This window comes from Crocodylus siamensis, chromosome 7 (genome assembly GCF_052110815.1).
Source record: "Crocodylus siamensis isolate JL-2025a chromosome 7, ASM5211081v1, whole genome shotgun sequence".
NCBI lineage: Eukaryota > Metazoa > Chordata > Crocodylia > Crocodylidae > Crocodylus > Crocodylus siamensis.
The window spans coordinates 97,595,646-97,614,027 of NC_143401.1; the positions used below are offsets into that span (position 1 = coordinate 97,595,646).

At 59.8% G+C, this 18,382-nt stretch overlaps 1 protein-coding gene across 3 annotated transcripts in view; it reads right to left on the reverse strand.

Moving 5' to 3' along the window:
* Positions 1-18,382, reverse strand: part of ARMH3 (armadillo like helical domain containing 3) — a 92,172-nt gene that overhangs the window by 53,005 nt on the left and 20,785 nt on the right. For all 3 annotated transcript variants that reach the window (XM_090057232.1, XM_090057230.1, XM_090057231.1), the window contains exons 9-16: positions 15,589-15,645; positions 14,994-15,037; positions 13,064-13,124; positions 12,354-12,400; positions 11,499-11,574; positions 9,798-9,891; positions 3,996-4,097; positions 1,362-1,420 (exon numbers count right to left, since the gene is read on the reverse strand). In XM_090057232.1, coding sequence (XP_089913358.1) covers positions 1,362-1,420; positions 3,996-4,097; positions 9,798-9,891; positions 11,499-11,574; positions 12,354-12,400; positions 13,064-13,124; positions 14,994-15,037; positions 15,589-15,645 — 540 coding nt within the window. The remainder of the gene's footprint in view (positions 1-1,361; positions 1,421-3,995; positions 4,098-9,797; positions 9,892-11,498; positions 11,575-12,353; positions 12,401-13,063; positions 13,125-14,993; positions 15,038-15,588; positions 15,646-18,382) is intronic.

An 18,382-nucleotide genomic window follows, 5' to 3' on the forward strand; every position in this document is an offset into this window, starting at 1 on the left:
GCCGGGACTCTAAGATGACTCTGTGAAGATACTGCACCACAGGCAGCAAGCGGGTGGCTCGAGCAAATCCCATTCCAGCATTGGCACTAAATCTCACCGTGCTCTGTGGCCAAGAGCTGCCATAAATCCACTCTCCCCATAGCACCCAGGGTCGAACGCCCACTGCCACCAGCCAGCAGTATTTCTTCTCTGCCAGTGCCTCCCTGCCCTTCGAGAGCCCCGGGCTGAAGACAGCTAATGGGCAGCATTTCTAACAGAGCCACAAGAGACTCTGCTCTAACGCGGTGCTTGGGGATGATGGTTTATGGCCCATGCAGGAGGCACAGGACTGCCCGTGTTGCCTGCAATAAGAGGCCTTTGCTTCCAGGCAAACAAACTGCAAACCTGGGTTTCTCAGCCAACTGGCCGGCCCATCGAGCCTATCTAAGGGGCCGGGGTGGGGCCGGATGGGGATGGCCTAGCTGCAGAGCCCACGGTCAGCTCCGGGTGGGTTTCTCTGCTCTGGCCTGAGCTGCAGGAGAGCACATCTAATTCAGACACCCTGGGGCTGGTGCAAGGTGCTAAGTGAGCTGCCCATGTGGGCCCAGCCCCATGCACCGGCTCCAGGGTGTGGGGTGGTCTATGAGCCTGGTCTGGTCTGGTCTGGTCCTGGAGCCGACATGCAGGGCTGGGGCTGGAGCTGGGGCATGTGGTGTGCAGTCAGGCCGAGACCCAGGGGTCAGATAACAGGGCTTCATGAGCCCAATCCAGCCTGCAGACCCTTCTTTGACATCCTGGCTTTTCAAGAGCAGTGCTGAGCTGGGTGCCAGCCCTGTCCTGCTCATGCAAGTGCCTGAAGCATCATAGAAATCATGGAAATCCCAGAGCTGCAGGGCAGGCAGGGAGCTATGGGGTCACATCCAGCCCAAGGCAGGATCAGCCCTGTCCAAACCAGCCCAGACGGACCCCAAGTCCAACACAACACAGGCCCCTATGTTGCCCCTGCCTCTGGGATACAGGAGGGCTGCAGCCACCAATGTCCTGCTACTGCTGGGGGTTCATGAGCACTGCAGATACCCCAGGCCCAGGCTGCACCCCCACTGCAGAGGAAGGCAAAACCCCCCAGTCCGGACCAGTTTGACCCTCTCCAAACCTCACACTGAACAGGGTGAACAAGCTGGAGATCCCCCCCATAACCCCACCCCAGCAGTGGCCAAAGCCCTGAGAGAAAGTGTTGGGCTTCTCGCTGCTGATTACAGGAAGGGCCCCGGGCATGCTGACGAAGGGTGAACTAATGCCTCCAGGTCTCCCCTGCCCTGTGGTGAGAGGGGAGGGGAGCTGGGCCACAGTACCCGGGCAGGGCCAGGCTGCCACGCACCTACCTCGGCGATGCAGGTCAGGATGATGAGGCAGAGCTTGCCGCTGTACAGCCGGTGCTCGTCTGCAAAGGAGAGGGAACGCATGACTTGGTGGCCAAGCAATGACGCAGGGAACCGAAGGCCCGGACCCAACCCCCTGCAGGGACGAGGGGCTAGGCCTGGCCTTGCCCCCCAGAGCCAGTGCACAGCCCAAACACCAAACCCTGCCAAGTTGGCGGGAAGCTTCTGCCACCCTCAGACCCATTCTCGCAGCTGGGGCCTCTCTGTCTCCCCCCAGCCCAGCCGGAAGAAGAACGAAGACCTGACCCTGCCAGCTCAGCCAGGTCCCACCCACATACACAGCCGTCTTTCTGTTGCATCCCAAGGGCCAAAACCCTTGCTGTGGCCCGCAGAGCTGTGACAGAAGCAGTGAAGCCTGGTCCCAGGTTCAGATCCCAGCACAGCCTGAGCCTGCTCACCAGCAAGAGGCTGGGAAGGGAAAGGTCCTGGCTGCATCTGATTGCAAAGGCAGCCTCCAAAGGGGTTTCTCCGGCTGCTCTGCTTGTTGCTCCCCCATGCCCGTCAGGCACAGCCGGCCCTGGAAGACCCAATGGAAAGCCTGGCGAAGGGTAAACACAGCTGCGAGGAGGGGGCAGTGAGCACCTTTCAGGGCACCTGAAATACTCTGCTCTCCTCCCTAGTTTGGGGATCACTGGCTTAGCAGCCCGACAGCCCAGGGCAGGGGATGTCGACCAGCCCTGCCACAGAGGTGTGTGCCTGCTTGAGAGCGATGCCTGCAAGGCCTCTGCGGAGCTCACCCCTCGCAAAGGCCAACATGTGGGAAACGCGCCCCGTCCATGCGGCAGCTGCCAGGCACAAGCCTGCTGCCTCCCCCCCTCGCTGCTCCTCTTGAAACCCCCTCGCTCCCGAGTGACTGACGTGCTCTGTGATCCCAGCACGGTATAAAAATAGACCGCATCGAGCTCGCAGGCGATGCTGACTGCAGGCTGACAGCGCGCTCGTTACTGGGGCCTGCACGCAGTCATTAAAGAGAAACCAAGCACCAGAAGGGCTAGATCCTGCCCCGCTGCATTGAGCGGTTTGCAGGGAAGGTGTGTTGCAGGGGGAAGGTAGCCGGGGGTCACAGTGCCTGGCTGCTGGAAAGCTGCAAGGCAGGAAAGACAGCCCAGCAGGAGCACCAGCCCTGAGAGCACCAAACCACTGGAGACTCGTTATCTTCCTCTTGCCGGAGCTCCCAGGGCTGCTCCCTTCCCCGGGGAGCGCGCTGCGCTCAGCACTGCTGCTTCTGCCCACACGCGGGCCCAGCGATGGGAAATCTTCCACCGTCAGGTCTGGCCCCTGAGGCTGGTCCTCACCATTGGACTCTGCCCATGGGCAGCACCTCCTGCTACAGAGGCTGCAGGTCCTTTCTCAAACATTGATTACAGGCAGGGAATACCCCAAGCCCCCTCGGCAGGCATGGAGGTCGAAGCCTATTTCTGCCACGGGGAAAAAGAGCTGGCGAGCTCTACCCCAGGAAGGGTCCCGGAGCAGCCCTCGGCCGTGCCAGGTGAGCAGGGGAGGCCTGGACAAGGTTTAATGATGCTCTCCGTAGCCAGGCTGCTGCTATCCCTGGAGCTACTTGCACTGCTAGGCCAGCACTAAATGTCTTCTTTTATACCATGGAGGATAAAAGGGGTGAGACCAGGCTTTGTGGACCAGCCAAGGGGCATCTGCTCCATGATGGGGGCTCCACTCCTTCAGAACCACCCAGGCTGGGTCCTGGTAGAGGCAGATGCTGGAGCCTGGGCAGAGCCAGCGTGGCTGCTCCCACACCCCCAGTGCCCATCCAGGTCCACTGAAAAGCCATCAAAAGCAACACGAGTCTCAGCAGAGTCTCGGCCTGTAGCAGCCTCATTTCCTGCTCGCCCGAAACACTGGCCGCTGGAGATGGAGCATGGTTCATGCTGCTTTATGCCATGCCTGGGGCTTTGCAACAAGGCACCATGGCAGCATCAACTATGATGGTCTGCCCGCTATGGCCTGGGCAGAAACCCTGGCACGCAACAATGCCCGCCTGGGGCTCTCGCACCACGGGAAGAGAACATGGTCCCTCGTGCGACTGCTGATCGGGCGTGTGCAACCACAGGGAAAATGCAGCTACATGCAGATGAGGACGGCAGCTCGTTAGAGAGCTTCTGGCTCCAAAAGAGCAGATGCCGGGAAAGGCAAAGCCTGGGGTATGGCATTACCATGCACCCAAAAGGCACTGGGCACGGTAGGAACTGCTGCAGCCTGCCCTGCCCCAGCTACATGCCTCTCACCACCCAGCGTGGTGGGAACTTCCCTGGCACCGCTGCATGCCAACTCCTGCACCAGCACATGGAGTCCCCGCCTCCCCCCCTCCCCAGCACAGAGCTGGGACCTGGGTCTAGTGATGCCTCCCAGAAGGAAACATGCAGAGACCCCCCAGCCTTTCTGCACAACAGCCTCCCCGCTTCCATATTGCCTACCTGCTGCCACCCCCAGGCCTCCCGGCCCTCCAGAGCTGCCAACCAGCAATAAGACACCCGGGCGCATACAGATCTGTCTGCACAGGCACTGGGCACATTAGCACTGCCCCTCAGCGGGGCTCCGTGCCACCAGCTGGGGCATTACCTTTGGTGTCCTGCATGACGATGGAGCTGTACTTGAGGAAGGTTATCAGCAAGTTGCTGGTCTGCACGTCAGCATCCAGGGGCAGCTCCGTGGAGCCGATCACTGCAACAGAGCAGACGAGATGCATTCACCCTCTGTGCGTTGCAGCAGGGGTATCAGCTCTGCAGGGAGCTTGAGTGAGGCTCCAGGAAGGGGTCCAGCAAGCACCCACCATGGCTCCGCTCCCAGTTCCCCCATGCCCATGAGCCTGCTACTCTACTCGGCACCTGCCAGCCCAACAAACGTCCACCGACACACGGGCAATGCAGATGTTTGCATTGCCCTCCCTTGGAGAGCAGAGCCCCGGCCTAGGCTGAGCCATGAGCCCTCAAAGCAGCCTGGGAGAAGCATTTGCATCTCCCTCCCACATGCTCCAGGGCACCCAGATCCCCAGCAGCTGTGGAGGGAGAAATCAGAGCAGAGCAGCAACAGCATGAGGCAGGGAGGGAGCGAGCAAGAGCTGCAGCAGTGACCAAAGATCGTGGCAGGTCAAGCAGCAAAGCCTCCGCTGAGCCCACAGCTGCGGCTCCAAAAATAGAGCCTCAAAAGCAGCCACTCTGGACATGTGCTGCCGCGGAGCAGAGGCAGATCAGAGAAGTGGGGCTGGCAGGGACCTGCAGGGTCACGTCCAGTCCCAGCCGTACCTGAGACAGGATCAGCCCCGTCCAAACCAGCCCAGACAAACCTCGTGTCTAACCTCAGAGATGCACAACATAGTTGGCCCTGACGCAGCTCCAGGCATCACCCCCGCCTCCAGGATACAGGGGGGCCATGGCCACCAATGTCCTGCTGCTGCCAAGGGGGTCACGGATGCTGCAGAGCGCCCAGGCCCAGGCCGTGCCCCCGCTGCAGAGGAAGGCAAAACCCCACCTTCCGCACCAGTCTGAGCAGGGGGGAAATCCCTTCCTGCCCCAGTGCAGCGCAGGGGTAAGACCCTCCAGCCAGGACCCTGCGGGGTTGGTGCCAGCAGGAGCGTTGGCTCAGCCCAGGCTGCAGCAGCACCAGCGCTTCTGGGGGAGGATTAAACCCCCCAACACATGGAGCAGAAAGGGCGGGGGGGGCAACCAGCACAGCCCACGGGCTGGGACACCCCACAGCAGAGCACTGGCACTGCTGCACCTAGAGCATCCCTGCCCAGTAGCTGCCCAACCTCTCCTGGACATGGCATGGGCGCACAGCTGCATGCCATAGGACAGGCCAAGAGCAGCACGGGTTAACGTCTGCAAGGCAGAAGTGCTGTGGGAAGCAGGAGAGCATCTGGGATCGGATCAAGGACATCCCGGGATGGTGGAATCACTCCAGCCTGCCACGGTCAGTGAGAAAAACGAGTAGGACAATAACCGAGCCTGGCACATACCTGGGAGGAGATGCAAGGCGGCTGTAATTAGCTAAGTTCATCAATCAGCATATACTAAAGCATCTGGCACCAACCATGACTGACCACATGTGAGCAATGCAGTGGATTTGCCCTCAGTGCTTCTAAAGAGTAGGACAGAGACACGCTCGGGGAGGATCCAGGCACAGCGATGCCCGTGCTTTGCTATGAGGTGTCCCCAGTCTCTGGGCTGTGCTAGGTGACCCCCCCCACCTCTTTCTGCTCCACGTCAGGGGTTTAATCCTCCTCCAGAGGCGCTGGGTGCTGCAGACCAGGCTGGGAATGAGGCTGGCCTGTGCCAATGCTCCTGCTGACACCAACTCCGCAGGGTCCTGGCAGGTGGGTCTTGCCCCTGTGCTCAGGCTCAGCCCCGTGCTGCACTGGAGCGGGAAGGGATCTCCCCCAGTCAGACTGGTGTGGACTGGGGGATTTTGCATTCCTCTGCAGTGGAGGCACAGCCTGGTCCTGGGGTCTCTGGACCGTCCGTGACCCTCCAGCAGCAGCAGGACATTGGCAGCTGCGGCCCCCCCGGTTTCCTGGAGCAGGGGCGATGCCTGGGGCTGTGTCAGGGGTGACCGTCACGTGGCTCCGAGGTCAGACACAGGGTTTATCTGGGCTGGTTTGGACGGGGCTGTTCCTGCCTCAGACAGGGCTGGGCTGGATGCGACCCCGCAGCTCCCTGCCAACCCCATGGTGCTGAGACTCTGCGTTTCACCATGCACCGTCCCTGCTGCCAGCCATCTGATCCCCCAACAAGCAGCATGAATAAAGGGTACACTTGGTTTATACTCCCTAAGCAGCTGTGTGGCGTGTTTATTCAAACCATGCTGCCATAGGATCTAACGAGACCTTGCCGGAGACAAGAGTCAGCAGGAGCACTGAGCGGGGGACAGCGAGGGCTGGGCATTTCCATAGGACGCTCAACCTGACCCTGGCACCATGGCCCCAAAGTGTTTGCCTGTCAGTTATTATCCAGTCATTATCCCGATGCTTCCCTTCTTCCCCTTCCCAGAGCTCAGGAAGGGCACGGGACTGGAGGCCTGGACTCAGGCATGCAGGGAGCTCCGATGCTGCCTGATGCCCCATGGCCATGAAAAGGTCAGTGGGATCCAAGATTTTTGGGCACTTTCCGCTAGTGCCGCAGAATGGCAGCTTGCAATTAGGGGCACCCACAGCCAGGCAGGACAGGTCCGAAATGGGGAAGGCACCAAGGATCAGGGGAAAAGCAGGGACCGGGAGGGAAGAGACTTAGAGAGCTTGGCTTGCTGACCCAGGGGAGAGATGGGTTGAGCGGGGACAGGACTGAAGTCCGTCATTCCAACGAGCACTGGGGAGGGGGAAGAGCTGCTGACCCTATCAGATGAAACTGGCGCACAAACAATCAGGGATCAACCAGCTCTGATTAAACGCCAGCAGGAAACGAGGAGGCTTCTCACCGCTGGGGTCTGCAACTCTCTCTGCATGGAAGCAGCTGAGGCAAAGGACCCCCAGCCTGTTTAAAAATGAAGCCTGAGTGACGGCAGGGATCATCTCAGGGGCTCCCGACACGCAGTCCGCAGGCTGCCAGCACTGTAAAGGGTCTGGATGCGGCCACCCTCACCCAGCACCAGCTGCCCTTGGCCACTGGAGGAGGAACGGGCCAGCAGACCTCAGCAGCAGCCCCACGATCCTGCTTGCTGCGGCAACGCCATGATCCCTCGGCCCCCGGCCTGACGTCCCAGGTGTTCAGTGGCTCTCCGGGCCTTGGGAAGCCCTGGTTTCTGCAGTGTGGCTGTCTGTGGGACGCCCTGACCCATGCGGCCCCTTCCTGCCCTTTGTCCCCAGCTCTCGGCATCCAGCTCCGTGATCCGCACCGGCTGCCCGATGAAACATTCTTCCAACAGCCCTCTCCCCCGCGACCGCGCTTCGTGGAGCGTGCACGTTTGCTAGCACTGGGAAAGAAGGGGAACAAACCTGGCAACGCCAAGCAAAGGGGCCTGAGGGGAGGAGCTGGGGAGCTCCACACACTCCTCTAACACCACCCCTTCTGCTCCGATTTCAAAAGCCACCAGCAGCCTCCTGGGCTGTATGGACAGGAGCGTCGGTGCAGATGTGGGGCAGGGATCTCCACTCTTCAGCACTGGGGAGGCCTCCCCTGGAGTCGTGCGCTCAGCTCTGTGCCCTGCACTTCTAGGAGGCCGTGGACAGGTTGGAAAGTCCAGTACAGAGTGACCACAATGACCAGGGGCCTAGGGTAGAAGAGCTGGGGTGACCAAGTCTGGAGGAGAGAAGACTGAGTTGGGTTTGATCACAGGCTTCAAGTTCCTGCAGGGAGACTGATGATGACAGAGAAGATGGAGACGGGCCTTTTTCTGTGGCTGCAGGAGCAACAGCCTCGAGCTGCAGCAGGGGAAACTGAGGCAGGAGAAGAGGAGGAACTCCCTGGCGCTGCAGGAGGTCCAGCGCTGGAGCAGGCTGCCTGGGCAAGTGGTGGGATTCCCCCCCCCCTGGAAGTTTTCCAGAGCAGGCTGGACAGATGCTTGGCTTGGTCAGGGACGATCCTGTCTGGGGCAGAAGCTGGACTGGATGTGACCTCATGAAGTCCCTTCGGCTTGAACTTCCGATGACTCCATGAGCCTTCGGCGCGACAGGGCCGAGGCCCCAGGCTACCGGGCACAAGCTGGAGCAGGGCGTGATGTGAGGCCACATGTCTGCTGGTGTCTGCAGCCCTCCTTCCCTCGCGGCAAGGGCTCCAGGGCACCAGGCACCTCACGGACGTCACCAGACACCGGCCACACCAGCACTCATCATACAAGCATGAGACACCCACAGCTACGGCTGAAGGCCGCGACAGTCCTCGCAGCCCCGCCAGGCCCTTCTGGGGCTGACGGGAGGAACGCAGCAAATGAACATGTAACGGCACTTAGTGAATCAACATGTAGATGCTACGGTGACAGGTGCCCTGGATTTGCATAGCAGGGGTCCACCGCTTGCAGCCGACGCCGGATGAAGCAGATCCGTGAAACCAGGTTCACATCACAGCTCCAGCTCGCAAACCCCTCCGTTTTCTCCTGTGCGGGTGTTCCCGTACCAGATCACAGCCCAGGGGAGCACCAGGGAGCCAGGCCAGAGATTTCTGCCGCCTGCTGCTGTCATTTGGAAACAGCTTGGCTGCATTTAAGTGCATGGAGGAGAATCAGTCAATCAGAGACTCTCCCCCAGAGGCTGAGCTGGCCTGGGCTAACTCCAAGCCCCATACACCTTTTAGAGCTGAGCTGCTAGGTCCTACAAAGCAATGGATAAAGCCTTAAACCTAACAGCCCTGCTGCTAAACCAAGCCCCAGCTCTCAGCCACACCAAGGGGCTGGGGCAGGGACAAGGCGACGGGAGTGCTGCTAGTGAAGCTCAATCCCCCTTCTGTTAAGCCTAATAGCTTTCCCAGCAGGACAGGGCCCAGCTGCCTCGCCGTCACGCGCTCTGATTCCTTCCTGATCAATTAAAGCGAGCGCGTGGTAGGTAAGCACAGCCCTGTCAGCTGGATAATAAAGCGCGTGGGCAGAGGCATTTTCAGCGAGCCGTTTGAAAGGAAGTCTCTGCAACTCCTGTCCCTCCGCATCTCCCGGCGCACGCACGCGGGGAGGCTCCAGATCTTTTTCTTTTCCCCTTCTCTTGAACAGAAAGCTTTTGATATCCATGGCAACCAGGCAGAATGCAGCCGCGAGGAGAAGTCTTTGGCGAACGAGGCTATCGGTGACCCGAATTGCAGAGCGTGCACCTGACGCCCCAGAACCCGCCCGGACGGGGCTCTGCTCGAGCTGCGCGGTGCTGCCTTCAGATGCCCAGAGCATTGCCGAAGAAGTCGGTGAAAAACACCGCTCAGTTCTGCCTCTTAAACTGGGTTAAGCCGACACTCCCCGAGCCCAGCAGAGCTGTAGTTTACACAGCTCTGGTGCATTTATGCCAGCACAAAGGTTCCTTCTCTAGAGCCCCCAGGACTCGGGTTAAGCAGCCATTTGTGAAGCCTGTCTGAGCAAGGCCGGTGGCAATAGCTCCTGCTTCCCAGCTGGGATTTGGACCCTGGGGCACGCTGAGCAGGGGGTGAGTCCAGGCAGCATGGGAACAGGCTGGCAAAAGGTTTTAGCAGGAGCGGCCCGTTTGCCTGGGGCACTGGGAGAGGGATCCCCTGGCTACAGCACCCAGAGCAGAGGGCTCCTAGAGGTCAGTGGGAGGAGAAAGCCCCCCAGAAGTGAGCCCCGAGCCCCTGCTCCCCAGGCCAGGTCTCCAGGAGGAGACGACAGGCTCTAGCTTCTCCAGACGGAGCGAGTAAGCTGCCGCCTCGAGAGGCAGCCTTGCCATTTCCCTCGCAGCACCGTGGCAAGGTCTGGGCCAAGAAGGAGGGAGTCTCTCACCGTCTGATGAGGGTGGCGTGGTGCCGAGCGGGGTGACGGGAGTCGTTGGAACCGGGCTGGCCGGCGTCGTCATCAGGCCTATCTCAGGATGGCTCTGCAGGGAGACACATGGGGGTCAGCACAGCTCACAGCTATGTGGGGCCTCTGCATGGAGCACCCGTTCCCTGCCAGCAGCGCAGGCCCATCCTGCCCCCGCAGCCAAACACAGGAGGGGCTACACAGTGGGGAATCGCCCCCAAACCCTGCCATTCCTTCTTCTCCACAGACATGCACAGCCCCTGTTCTCCCCAAAGGCTCTCTCACAGCATGACCCCTTGGCTGCACATTTCCAACCCTGGCTCAGCTTTAAAAGGAGCTCCTCACTTTCTAGCATCCTCCTCTTTAGACACGCCAGCGATTTATGATGTCCCGAGTGCTCTGGGAGAGAACGGCTCCACATAAATAACGTTATTAGTATCGATCCTCCCGGCTTTCTTCCCTTGGCTCTCCTCCCCAGCTCATCTCTGCTAACAGCTCCGTGCCTAACGACTGCTGTAACCTTATTCTCCCCGGCTCCCATTTATTTCCCGCATCCATCAGAAGAGGTGAGGGTTTTGAGCAGCCAGCGATCTTATTTGCAGCCTGGCTCTGATGGAATGAATCAGTTCCCTCCAACATCTTTCACCCAGCTGATGCTCACAACACTTTGTTGTCCCCCTATAAACACGCACACAGTGACAGTCTGGAGACCGGGGAAGCAATGGAGATGGGCTGGTGAGAACACGAGTCTGTGGGGCTGCAGGCAGGTGGCTTCACACCTGCTGTAATATCCCATAATTCGTGTGTTTTATGGGGCTCAGCTATAAGTCAGTGTTTAAATGAGTGCATGAAAGAGCTTTAAAATGCATTCTCCCCCTAAATCTTATGCAGAAATGTGTTTGCAGCTGCTGGACAGAACAGCGTGGCATTCACTGAAGTGCCTTTTTTCCCCCCAAACTGTATTGCAGCTGTCAGCCGAGATAAGAGTGCCACCTAGCAGCACGGAGGGAACAGACGCAGGCCACGAGCCTTTCATCGGGTGCCCCCAGGGCTATCAACAAGCACCTTCCACATCTCCCCATCTCCACCCCCGGGGCCTCGAGATCCAGGCAATGCCAGGGCCAGGAGAGAACGTCATTCCACCCGCGCGGCTGCTGCAGGGCAGGTGCCAGCCCGTCTTTGCTAGGAGAGGAGCCCCGAGGGGGTCTTTGAGGCTGGCATGCTCCAATGGGTGCAGAGCCCCAGCTCAGGAGGCTTCCGGCCCCAGGTCAGCCAAATCCCCGTCACCAGGATGGAGGCCCTCACCAACTTGCTCCAAGAAGCCGTGCACAACAGGGCACTGACTCTGCTGCTACCTGGAGACTGGGGCCCCCTCGCAGGGGTCAGACACTAGCCATGTGCAGGGAGGAGAGGGCTTTGCAGGGCACTCTCCAGCAGCCTCAAGGCAGAGCTGCTCGCACCCAGCCCCTCCGGGTCAGTCTGACAAGGCTCTTGCCTAGACAACACCCCCCCCAAACCACTGCTTCTTGCTCCGGCAGGGGAGATTTCACCTCCCACATCCCCCCGGGTCTGGGCCCCGCCTGCCTCTGAGCCGGCGCCACTCTAACTAGGCACCAAGGGTGCAGGAGCGAAGAGAGGGCCGCAGCGATCAGACAGCCGCGGCAAACCAGCACAGGAGCCCACCTGTGCCAGCACAGTGATGAAGTTCCGGTTCAGGTGCACAGCTTCGTAGAGGGCCAGCAGGATCGCCTCATTCGTCCTGCGGGGAAGGGACACAGTGACAACAGCCTCCCAACCCGATCACCCAGCAGACACTGGGCTCCAGGGTTGGAGAGGACCAGGCCAGGGCCTGGGGCACCACAAAACAGCAGTACTCATGAGTGTAGATGTCCCACCGCCAGACCCGTCCCACGAGGGACCCTGTCTTCCTCAGTCTCCAGCACAGGCCAGGAGCCTGGAAGCACAGAGCAGCCTCCTGCTGCTGTGTGCCCATCTGTATTGGGCTGGGGACACATCTGCTCTCCTGCCCCCATGATCCCTGGAGTGCTTAGTGCGAGGCCAAAGCACCTGCTGCTCCCTCCGCCCTCATCTCCCCAGGTTGAGATGCTCCATGTCTACATGCAGTGGGCTCCAAGTCTTGCCCACATCACCACTACACTGGGTCCAGGTGTCCAGGGGCATGAGTGAGACCTGGAAATGCCAGATCCAAGCCCCTGCCACGAAACCACCATCCTGAGCCATGGGCCCATGGAGGAAGCTTGATGGACGGGGATTCCCCCCAGCCACCAACAATCCTCTAATGCCCTTGGCACCCGCATGGTGTGGCAGGATGGCTGCAGAGCAAATGACTGACTGTCCCTGCTGCTCCCTCAGCACCAATCTAACCCTGGCTTCGCAGCCACATGGTCGATCCTGTGGCCAGGTACAGTGCCGCCACCTCTGGGATATGCCATCTTGCCATGAAGCAGCCCTGCAAATCAAGCAGGTGAGGCCTGCCCCAACAGAAATGCTGCTGCTTGCCTCATGCCGTGCACTTACTGGACAGAAATTTTCTCATCGGCGTCTGCTATGAACATGCTGCCGACCTATGGAAGGAAAGAGCATTGCACGGCTTTAGGAGGATGCCAGCACCACACAGGGCTCAGCTCAGGACAGTCGGGCTGGCAAGGACTGCGGCTGACAGCCTGGGTGGAAGGGAGACGCAGGTGAAGAACCAGCCTGCCTGGACAATGCCTCCCACCGATGGCACTTTTTCCTCTGTGCCATCATTAATGATTGACCTCCAAATGCAACCACTTCCATCAGGAGGTGCCCGAGTCACTGCCAATGCGAAGGACAGAGGCAGCTCACAGCTTCCCCCGCGAGTCCCTAGGAGCTGCCTTGGGAAGACGCAGCCACCGTCTTTCCCCAGAAGCCATCTCATAGCAGCAGCAAAGCCCAGGCCATGGTCCCAACCCTGAGCGTTTCCAGCCACGCGTTGCTGATCACACTAGCTGGGAGCTGGTCTCCACAGTGGCCTGGGCTGCTTGGAAAAGGAACAGGCGCCTGCTGCTCTGGAAATGGAGCAAGCTGGAGACAGCAGCATGAAACAAGAGATCCTCCGGCTTTCGTGAGGGCAACCCAGAGAGGCCACATAGAGCTAACACCAGGGTCTCCCATCTCCTCCAGAGCCAGCCCCGAGCCCAAGCCAAGCCTCGCCCAGCCCGTCCCGAACGACGTCCTAAAAACAACACTCCTGCTGCACTTACCATGTTGGTCAAGGCTGAGAAGAAGCCGGTCTGGTGCTCTTCCTCCTTGTCCCTGTACTGCCTGCGTAAACAGCAGAGAGGGCATGAGGGTTTGGCATGACACACAGGACAGGGACCATCATACCCCACACCCTGCCAGGGCTGGGGCCGCCGGGACCAGGTTGGGAGAGCACAGCCGCCTTCCTGCTTCATTTTCATGAGCTTGTGCAGATATGAGGATCCTAAGCACAGAGCAGAGGGGCTACGGGCCGGTTTCAGGCCCCTGGGAGACGAGAGTCCAAGTAGCAAGTTATCTGCAGTGAAGTTTGCTGTGCTGGACACGACTCCTCCAGCCTGGGCGTAGGGAAATCTTACGGAAATGCTACCTTAAGTCTCAGACAGATGTTAAGTCTATGACTCAAAACCCTGCTAAAAATCTTAACAGGTTACAGGAAAGAAAAAAAAAAAAAAGACTCAGGCACTTGCTTGGGTTTCAAAGCTGATCTCCTGTCTCACGTCGCCCCGGGATGTGTGAAATGCCTCACAGAACAGAGAGCGTCACCGTGCCTGACAGCTGTGACAGCTTACGACCGAATGACACCGCAGCCCAGGGCAACCCACCAGTGGAAAGAGGGTTGTGCAAAAATCTCCACTCAGGCTCACCCCCTCACTGCACTGGGCAGGAAGGGATTTCCCCCCTGCTCAGACTGGTTGCACTGGGAGGTTTCCCTTTCCTCTGCAGCAGGGGCACGGCCTGGTCTGGGATCTCTGCAGCGCCCGTGACCCCCCTGGCAGTAGCAGGGCATTGGCAGCTGCGACCCTCCTGCTTTCCCGGGGGCAGGGGCGATGCCTGGGGCCGTGTCAGGGACAACTGTCATGTGGCTCTGAAGCCGGACATGGGTTTGTCTGGGCTGGTTTGGACAGAGCTGATCCTGCCTCAGGCCGGGCTGTGACTGGATGTGACCCTGCAGCTCTGGGAGTCCTGTAAAGGAGGCTGCAGTTTGGCAGGAAAGCTCTAGGCTTTCTCTGAGGTGTCTGCAACCCCCAGGGATGATGGCATGAAAACAATCCCAAGATTTGACCAAGCACAGAAAAAGCTCCTCGTTCCCCTCTGGGCTGAGTCTGGGGGCAGCTCCCTCCGAGGGGAGGCAGAACAGGGCCGGCACTGACCTAGGTCCAGGGCAGACCCAACGCAGACTGGGAGGGAAGGAGGTGATGCTGATGCCGCTGAGGGCCGTCCAGGCCAACAGGCAGTTAAACCCCCATGGAAGTGCCCAGCTAACGGAGGTGGGGAGGAGAGCACCCCGGGGCAGGGTTAACCCTCCTGCCGGGCTGACTGCCCTTCATGCTGAGGCAGTAGATGCCCATCACAGCCTGGGGTGCCGCAGGGCTGACTGGGCCCTGGTCTGACCCAGCCTGGAGACTCCCAGAGCCGTGGGGCTGGCAGAGAGCTGTGGGGTCACATCCGGTCCAAGCCCTGTCCAAGGCAGGATCAGCCCCGTCCAAAACCCAGGTCTGAGCTCGAAGCCATACAACACAGTCACCCCGACACAGCCCCAGGCATCACCCCCACCCCCGGGATACAGGGGGGCCGCAGGCATCAACATCCTGCTGCTGCTGGGGGGTCACAGACGCTGCAGAGAGCCCAGGCCAGGCCGTTCCCCCAGTGCAGAGGAAGGCAAAACCCTCCAGTGCTCTCATGTCCTCTCTTCAGTGCCTTTTCCAAGGGGTTTGCTCCTTTCAGTGGCACGGGTTTCCCATCAGAGCTGCATGCAGCAAAACGGGCATTTGTCTCATGCGGGATCAGGGGGGCAGTGCCCCAGACTCAGGCCGTGGGACCAGGGGTGGTGGTAACAGCAGGGGTCACATGGTAGCAGCCAGGGCAGGAGGCAGCTGTGGCTACCATGCAGAGGAAGGAGGGAGAGATGTGGGGGCCGGCAATTGCACTCACTGGTTGTACTCTGACAGCGCCTGGGCAATCACGAGTCCCATCCCCTGCAAGAACAGAAACCGGCTTCACTCCGTGGGAAGCTGCACCACGATGGTGGGAGGGGGGATCTGCTCCCCAGGGCCACCCGCCCACCCACTCCCCCACTCGCCTCCAAGCAGGGCTGGGAGCCCCGACCCCTGGCCTGCATCAGAGCCAGAGACTAACAAGCCTCAGGCGAATGCTTTTATGTTCAGGGCATTAAACCCGAGCAGGGCCCACTCGCCAGCTCTCTGATGCTCTTCAGTCATAGAAAATGAGGGTGTGAAGGGACTTCAGGACATCGGATCTAGTCCAACCACCTGCTCCAAGCAGGACCAGCCCCAGCTACATTATCCCAGGCAGGGCTGTCTAGCCGGGGCTTAAACACCTCCAGGGATGAAGATGCCACCACCTTTCTGGGTAACCTGTTCCAGTGCTTTACTACCCTCCTGGTGAGAAAGTTTCTTCCTAATGTCTAACCTAAACCTCCCTTGCTGCAACGTGAGCTGGTCACTGATGTAAAATGGCAGCCAGGGTCAAGGTGGAGAAACCCCAGCGCGTCACGAGGGATACTCACGTTGAGCGTGGCCTCATCATCCACGATGGAGAGCTTCACTATGTACGGGTTCACTGACTGTGGAGAGAGGGAAGGAGACAGCGTTAGGCTTGGCGTCTGGCTCAGCTGTGTGCTTGGCGTGATATCGGTTTCCCAATCGTGAGTGCCTGGTAAATAGCATGTCATCAGACTGATCATCAGACATGCGTGCCACCACGCAGCAGGCCCCAGAAGCAATGTGGGGGCTGAACAGGACGATGGCCAGCGGTCCAAGGCTTTGGCCATCTTGCAACCACTGCCAAAAAGTACTTGGGTAAAGGACCAGGAAGGCATGGCAGTACCGAGGTCCCATCCATCTAACAGTCTAGGCTGCACCTCCACTCCTTATAGGTCAGGCCAGGGATGCTCAACCCCCTGCCTGCAGGCCAGGTCTGGTGCCCAGCACCTTGTCATCCAGTCCATGGGGAGCCCCCCACGGCTGTGGCACTGCATGCTGGATGGGGCAAGCCGGGCAGCATGGGGCCCATTCCCAGCGTAGAGGACCAGGCGGATGGAGCAAGGGGCTCCTGGAGCCCAATCTGTGCCCCCAAGCCTGGATAAAGGTGGCATGATGCCCTGGGGCCGGGTCCTGGGGTTGAATCCAGCCTGTGGACCAGCCCCACACCCTTCATGCAGCCTGTGGGGCCAAAAGGTTGAGCACCACCAGGTTAGCCACTGAAAGCCAACAGCTCTGGGGAGACACGGTCAAGTCACCTGCCCTCCTGGGGGACGGATGCCTCGACAGAGGCTGCCAAGACTTTAGCAGGCGTTTTCCCTCGTTAAGACACAGCTTCTACCAAGGCTGCATGTTGGCGTGGAGAGGAGCAGAGGCTGGGGGCAAACAAGAGTGCGGGGTCAGAGGGTGCAGCTGAGGGAGGTGAACACCTGAAGACCAGGCCATTGCCCCCTTGGCTTCACAATCACCGAGTTGCCCCGTTTCACAGCAATGTTGAGCCAGGCCAGGCAGTGAGGGAGCGACCGCCAGCCCATGGCCCCCGCGTGCTGGGCAAGGATCACAGCGCTCCTTCAGCTTAACTTGAGCCCAGGGGAGCAGCTAGGCCCAGGTCAACTCGCAGGCTGCCCCCTGCCCCTAGGCTGCGCAAGAGGAGCGGGGGCACATCTGTTCCCCAGCTCATGGCCTGGGGCTGGAGGACGGAGGCCTTTGGCTGCCTGTGGACAACGCAGTGCATCCATCAAGAGCGAGGCTACCTGAGCACCAGCGCTGCGGTGGGGAAAGACCTGCAGTCGTGGCTCCGTGCCGCTCAAGCCCGCTGCTCCTCTCTGTCCTATGCTGCCTACTGCAAAGCCAGCTCCTGCTCATCCACTTGGAGTGGAAACTGGGGGGGGGTCTGCACCCTCTGCCATCTCCCTCCCACACGCCAGGGACTCCATGGTCTCACTGCTCCTCTGCTGCCACCCCTCCTTACATCCAGTCCTTCCCACCACCCTTCCCTGGGCTTCTGCTCTTGCAGAAGGGTCCATTGCAATCCACGCACATGCACCCAGCTTCGGTCTAGACTTCCCAGACCTTCACTGCTAGAGGCTGAGGGTGAGAGGAATGGGGAGAAACCCTGATCAGCCCCAGGCCACCATGCCATCCAGCCTCCACTCTCTGCCACTGTGTGACCCAGGAGAGGGGGCAAGATGGACCTGCGGTCTGACCCAGTCCATGGCAGCTCTCATACGTGGGTTGCCATTCTTGGTGCCCTCAGTTCTGCTCTGGGGCTGCAGCAGCAGCAAGGAGACTGCCCCCCCGAGCTGCCCACAGTCCAGTGTGGCTCTGCCCCCAACCCATTTGTTCTGCATCCGTGGGTGGGTTCAAGCACCTCAGACTGCTCCTTCCCACGAGCATTCAACACATATGCATCTCCAACAAGCGGCAGCTACCAGAGAGCAACCTGGGTGCCTGCTTTCCCCCAGGTCCTCCAGGGCTCTCTCTCCAGCTTGCCTTGTCTCAGTCCTCTCCCAGGGACCTCAGCCACAAGTGGCCCAAAAGCCTAAATTAATTGCATCTGCTTCTCTCCAATGGTCCCAGCCTTGAGTACTAGCCAATGAGTGTTTCTAATGATCCCAAGAGTCTCTGGTAAGGTGACAGCAGGGCTGAGCCCAAGCTTCTGCCTCCACCCACCTGCTGAAGGGAGGCAGACAAAGGTGACCTAGCTCCCCGGAGGGGCCAGATCTGCAGAGGACCCGGGTGGCAGCACGGGCCTGCGGTGGAACTAGAGGCACTTGCCTGGACCGTGGAGCACCTCTTATGAGCTCCCCCAAACAAATCCCCAGCACTCAGGCAGAAGCAGAGACCAACACTCTCGGGGCAGCCCAGCAAACACACCTGCCCCTCACCCACCTCCCCTGGCGAGAGATGCAACAACAGTGCTTTTCAACTGGGGCTGCGAGGTCCTTTTAAGGGTGATGCACTTACTGGCACAGCGAGGCATGCAAACCCCATGCAAGTCACAAAGTCAACCCAGAGACCTCGAGCAGGAACCCACAGCATGCGAAGCCTCCTTCCCTGCCACGGTCTTGCTGAGCTCTTGGCAACAGAAGAATCGCTCAAGGATTTTCCACAGTCAAGAGACAAGTGAGTGCCAAGAGCTGGCACTTCCTGAGGAGGCCTGCAGTCTCAGGCGGTTGAGAACTATGATCCTATACTACAGCACCAGCGCTGTGAATGCCTCTAGGAGACAGCGGAGGGAGGGAGCCATGTCCGCAGACCTCATGTGCCAGAACAGACCTGCAGGAATCAGATGCTCATTGCTATGGGTGGAAAGAGATG